Source organism: Rhinolophus sinicus, chromosome 8 (genome assembly GCF_057876585.1).
Source record: "Rhinolophus sinicus isolate RSI-liver-muscle chromosome 8, RSI-T2T, whole genome shotgun sequence".
Classification (NCBI taxonomy): Eukaryota; Metazoa; Chordata; class Mammalia; order Chiroptera; family Rhinolophidae; genus Rhinolophus; species Rhinolophus sinicus.
This window is the reverse complement of record NC_142508.1, coordinates 42,010,311-42,016,354: the sequence shown is the minus strand read 5'-3', so window position 1 is coordinate 42,016,354 and position 6,044 is coordinate 42,010,311. Positions and strand designations below refer to the sequence as shown.

Below are 6,044 nucleotides of genomic sequence, written 5' to 3'. Positions count from 1 at the left end.
GGTCCTTAGAAGAAATTCGCCATTCTCCTTGGACGACACAGTCACCGCCCAAACTGAAGCCTAGAAAGCTAGAGGACAGCAAACCCGAGTGGATTTTCGCGGGGAGCCTGAAACTTACAGCAACAGGATTCCCGCCACCGGTTCCTGCGGCTACACTCTTCCCCCGCTAGCTTCCCACTGCGCGCGCGCACGCACGCACGCGCGCGCGCGCACACACACACACACACACACACACACACACAATCTCGGATCTCTCCCAGGGTTATGCCTGAGGCCAAGAGAGAGTGGGTCAAGAACTTAAGTAAAACACAAAGCATAAGCCCGAACCAGACACACACACCCTGCCTAGAGGACTTCCACACATGCCTCAGTTTTCCAATGTAAACTGTGGGCATCTGTCTCCTACCACGCCTGTCCCGGCCCGTTGACAGGCACCCTTCTGTTCAGTCCCCGCGAGACCCAGAGGTGCAGCCTCAGGCAAGGTCGGAGCTGGAGACAGCCCGAACACAAAACAGAGAGTATGAGCCAAGCCCACGAAGAAGGGAAGGGAGACGAGACAAGGCCCCCCAGGCGCCCGCAGAACGAGCATAGACATGCTGGGTGCTCCCAAGAAGAGCTCCACCCACGCAGGGGTACATCTTTGGAAAGAGAGAGAAGGGAGAGGAGAATCTCAGCTTTTGTAGCTGCCCTTACACCTACAAGGAATCAAGTGACCTGACTCTGACCTGCGGCTTCAGGCCAGAAAAAAAGGAGGAGGAGGGCAGTGGGAATGTGAAAAAACAGGAAAGTGAACTTCTGGGTCCTGATGGAAGCCAGACTCCCGGGGTCCCCGTGGAAGAGGGGACTGAGCCCATGTCCCTTTTGGATTCTGGTTCCATTCACCCAACCCAGAGCGGCAGAGGCCTGCCCTGAGATCTTACCTCAGCTATTTCTCACCCCAGGGTGAAGGTGGGTCCAGACCCGCCCCTCCTCAGCTTCCTATAAGGGCTGGGAACCAGGGACTGCTGGGTCACACACCATGAGGCCCTCCACGAAACCTGGGATGTTCCTGCTGGCCTTCATGCTGCTCTGTACCCTGCTGGGTCTGGGTAAGTGACCAGGGGCCTGGACTCCTGGGAACCTCAGGAAAGAGAGGATTCGGAGAAAGCATTCAGCAAGGTCCTCCAGGGAGAAAGAGCAGGTGTCGGGAATTCACGTTCTTGGTGAAGGCAGAGGTTAAAGGAAAAGAAAGCCTGGGGCCCCGAGGGAGGAAATGCTCAAAGGCTCATGTGATTGGATCTTTGAGAAACGAGGGAGCTTGGTGGGCTCTGAATTGACGGTCCCCAGACAAGATCTCAAAATAAGACATCTGAATTCTAGAAAATCAGATGACAGCATGACTAGAAAGGGAAAGATTAAAAAAATAATAATAAAACTGGGAGAAGGGGAGATTTCCTTTCTCCATGGACTTGAGGGAGTTCAAGCCCCTAGCCCCTTCCCCTTCTCCCTTCGATGCCGGAGTTCAGGCCACTCCTTCCCCAGGACCCAGGGGTCTGGGCCCCCAGGTGCCTTCTCTCTCAGGACCAAGGAGTCTATGTCCTCAGACCTCCTGGTCCTCCCTCTGCTTTCTTGACCCTAGCCTCAGGCACCCCTGCCTGAGCTCCTACTGTTTACAGGACCTACATACAGTACCTACAAGGAGAAGTGTTCCCCGTCCAAAAAGCTGGACCTGAAGCTTCACAAAAGTCCATGAAAACCTTCACCAGGACCCCTCCCTGTCCCTGAGCTTTCTCAGAGGACCCTGGCGTCCAAAGTTCCCAGCCTTGTAATTAAGTAAACAGGCTCCGTGGTGGAGTCGCTTCCCGCCCCAAGAAGCAGCTTTGCTGGCATCACGAGCGCGTCCTTGTCAGAGCCCTGGACAGTTCCCCAGACAGCGGTCAGTGCCCCACCCATGAACAATCAGGAAGACACCAGTTCCTACCGCCCTCAGACCCCAGAGTCCGCTCCTTCCCCCACCCCCATCTCCCTTGAATGCTGAAATGGAAGTCGTGGTCCCAAGACCACACCACCCAGGACTACAACCCCGCCCTCTACATTGCAGGGTGCCCGTTAAGCTGCGAAGTGTGCAGGGGCTCCGGGACCACGTGCAGCGGAAAAATGAAGACTTGTGAGGCGGGCAAGGACGCCTGCGTGGTCATCGTGGGGGAGTCGAGCACCAGTACGTGCGTGCGCTTGGCGTCAGACCCTGGGGAGCCACTAGTGCGACGGAGGTGGGCGGGCAGAGCGGAGGGAAAGACTATTTCGAGGTGGATGAAGGAAAGTGAATTGAATGGGGCTATAGAAACCGTTGTCAGGGATTTTTGAAAATGAGACCCTCCCAAAGAGAAGATGGGGAGGGGCAAATATAGGGACTTTTTAGGCAAGAAGGGGTGAGAAAAAGACACGGGGAACAGAGTAGTGAGAGGGAAGGAATCTAATAGGCAAAAGGTGGGGGGGGGGGTAGAGGAGAGGGAAGAAGCTAAGGTGGGTTGGGAGGAATGTGACCAGGCAGGACATTTGGGGAGGGAGGAAGGTACAGACTATCCCAGGGATTGTGGGCGGGTAGTGCAGGCTGGAAGAGACAATTCCTCAGACAAGAAGTGATATTGGGGTAGGAGGGAGACACAAAAGGGACCATATGAGACAGGAGAGGGAAGATAATCCTGAAGTATGGAGAAATAGAGATGGGGCAGGGGGGAGGCCAGTGAGTAAAATGGGAGAGGATGGGATGTCTTAAATGAAAGAGACCATCCCCGACCTGAGAAAGGATGGGGGAGGTGGGGAGCAGTGGAAGGGGGGGTGGATTATTCATTCAAAGCTGAAATGGATCATTAGTCACGGGAGGAGAGATGGTGGGGCATGGTGTGGGAATGAAGGCTGCCACAGCAGAGGAAGGGCTACCGTGAGTGTGGGAAGGAGCCATCCTGACAAGAGGGGGTGTGTAAGGAGGGTGGGATGGAAGATGCATGAAGTCCTACTCACCTTGCCAGTGTTGGTGGATGGGGAAAGGACTCGAAAGTCTTGAAGACACACACACACACACACACACACACACACACACACACACACACACAGCCATTTAGCCTCCTGGGGTGGAAGGAGAGGGAGCTGGTGTGGAAAACACCTTTTGGTGGGGGCAAGACGGGAAATCCTTGGATTGGGTTGGAAGAGACCACCACTCGGTGGGGAGGGGGAAGTCTGTGGAGACTAGAAGCGATCACTTAAGGCAAGAGCTAGAGGAGGTAGCCGAGGAGGGCGGCTACAGGCCATGTGTGGGAGGTCGGAGGGAGTGGCCATGGGGAACCCTGGAAGAGACCCCCTTAGAGAGGAATATGGGTGTTGCAGTGTGATGGGTGGAGGGTCCTGCATCCCAGGATTTGTTGGAAGTGACTGGTGGGAGAAAGCATCTCACCCAGGCATGGGGGTAGCCATAGGCGACCTGTGAAAGACTGCTGCCTGCAGGACCTAAAGGATGGCTGTGGAGTGGGGTGGCGTGGAAGGGACCATGTCAGGTAGACACTCGAGCTTGACAATGGGGAACTGCAAGAGACCCCCAAAGGCCTGACTAGGAGCTATGGCAAAGAGGTGGGGGGGCAGGGAGAGCTACCTGCTAAACCATTCCAGGCCTTTCCTCAGGCAGCTAGGGATATGGCTGGGGGGTGGGGTGGGGAGTGGGGCTGCAAGAGACCATCCTAGACAGTCAGAGGGTGAGGAAGCTGTAGGGTTGGGAGAGACCCCTGGCGGGAGTCCATGCCAGCCCTGCCCTCCCTCCTGTCCCCCTCCCGCAGAGGGCCGCCACTCAGTGAACACCTACAAGGCCTGCATGAAGTTCAGTGACTGCTACTCGGGTTTTGTATCCACCACCATGGGCCCCAAGGACTACATGGTATCCAACACTCACTGCTGCCAGAGTGATGGCTGCAACCACGGCTCGGTGCCCCGTAAGTCCCAGCTCAGCCCTGCATGAGGCAGTCCCTTCCAGCCTGCCCCAAGGGCCCACTGTGTGTGTTCTGGCCCACTACTGATCTGTGTGCTGTAACATTGGGCGAGCACCTTGCTTGCTCTGAGCCTCCGTTTCCTCAACTGTAAATGCAGTGTCCATTAGCAACCGCTGTTCCCAGGGTTATTTGTGAGGATGCAGGAAGGGTCTAAATGTCCCTTTGTACCTTATACTCCACCCTCATCCCCAGCTCCCCAGAACAATCGTACTGAGAATGGCCTCCAGTGCCCCGCCTGCATCGTACCCTTCCAGGAGACATGCCCCGGGACCAAGGCAGCCCACTGTGTCGGCCAGGAAACCCACTGCATCTACTTCGCTGGCAATGTGCAAACTGGTGAGGGGCACCTGGATCTCTGGAGGAGGGGACAGGTGCCCCAGAACTGGAAGCCCATGCTTCCAGGTTCTATGGAAGATGGTGGCCCCAGAGAACTGGGCGAGGAGGTGGCAGGGGCCAAGAGGAAGGAGAGGTTGGGGCCCTGACTCCATTCTGAAATCCCTTTCTCAGGTATCATTAACGCCAGGTTTGCCACTCGGGGCTGTGCTACAGAGAGTGCCTGCTACACCAAGCCTGGAGCCCAGGTGCCCTCAGCCTCCTATCTTTACTTCCTCCGCCGAGCAGACTGCCTTCCAGCCCCCCAGCCCCCTGGCAGGGCTGAGTGAAGAACTGAGGAATGTGTGGTTTGAGGTCTCCATTTGTCCTCAGCCTGCAGCTCCTCATGTGCCTATAAATTAAAGAGATTAACCCAAGCAAGCATGAATCCTTGTGACGTGATGCATCTTGGGAAGGTGGGTTGCAGAATGCAGGGGACTTAACCCTTGGAAACCCCCTCTTTGCAAGGAAAAGAGGGAAAACCCACCTTTTATCAAAGGGATTACTCCCTGCTGGGCCCCGTGCTAAGTGTTTTCCGTGCTGTATCTCATTTCATAAGCACAACTACTCTATGAAGTTGATATTATCTCCATTTTACAGATGAACAACTGAGGCACAGATTCTGGTGTCACTTGCTTTGAGTCAAGCCACTCTGGTGGGTCAGTCTCCAGAGACCATGATCACCTCTCCTGATTAACCTCCTCCTCTTTTTGCCTCGGTTTTCAAGTCTGCAAAATGTGGATATTAATAGTTATATCCTCATAAGGTTGTTGTAAGAAATGAAAGAAAATTTAAAAAGCACTTAGTGCTGTGCCTGGCACCTTGAAGACAATGTTGCTTCTAGAGATAATATGTCAGAGAGTAAACAGTAATCATCGTAATAGCTGCCACTTACTGAGTGGCCATTACTTGGCAGGTGCCAAACACTGGCATCAATCAGGACAGACGAGATTATGCTACGATAACAAAGAAGTCCCTAATCTCAGTGGTTTCAAACAACAAAGTTGTATTAGTCAACTAATATGCAGTAATGCCGTGTAACAAACCATCCCCAAATTGAGACTTATTACAACAAGCATTCTTTCTAAGGGTTTGTGGGTGGCTGGGGTGGCTCTGCTTCTGGCTGTTTGGCTCTAGTTTTGGGAGGCAGATTCAGTCTCCTCCTTGGGGTTCCACAATCTTCTGGGATCAGTGCCTCCCTGGCAGATCACAGGAGCACAGAAGTGAAGTGCATTTAAGGCCCCTGCTGAGGTCAGGTCTGCTGACATTCCATTGAGTAAAGCAAATCACAAGGTCAAAGCCAAAATCAGTGGAGTAGGGAAGTTGGGAGGGAGAGGAATGGTATTTGCCAAACAAGTATCCATTCACAAAAGGTTGATTCTTCCTTCATCCTACATGGCTAGCACCGTCCACAGGTGTTCTACTCTTCATTATAGAGCAGCTGCCAACTCAAACATTGCCCATTTCTGTGCATAGTAAAGAACCCAGGCAAGTATCACCTGGATGCTTAAATGCTGCGATCCCGAAGTGACCTGATACAACTCATTGGATGGAGCTAGTCACATGGCCCCACCAAACCCCACGGGGACCAGGAAGTAGTCCTGTCCCGTGACAAGGACATGTTTCATAAACAGCATGAATGGCCACCTTGGCCTC

At 53.9% G+C, this 6,044-nt stretch overlaps 1 protein-coding gene across 1 annotated transcript; it reads left to right on the top strand.

The window, feature by feature from the left end:
• Positions 1-724: 724 nt before the first annotated feature.
• Positions 725-4,776, top strand: PINLYP (phospholipase A2 inhibitor and LY6/PLAUR domain containing). Its single transcript, XM_019756577.3, has 5 exons — positions 725-1,088; positions 2,081-2,197; positions 3,807-3,959; positions 4,209-4,352; positions 4,524-4,776. Exons 1-5 carry the CDS (start codon positions 1,019-1,021, stop codon positions 4,676-4,678), a joined length of 639 nt encoding a protein of 212 aa, XP_019612136.2. The 5' UTR covers positions 725-1,018; the 3' UTR covers positions 4,679-4,776.
• The last annotated feature ends 1,268 nt before the right edge of the window (positions 4,777-6,044 follow it).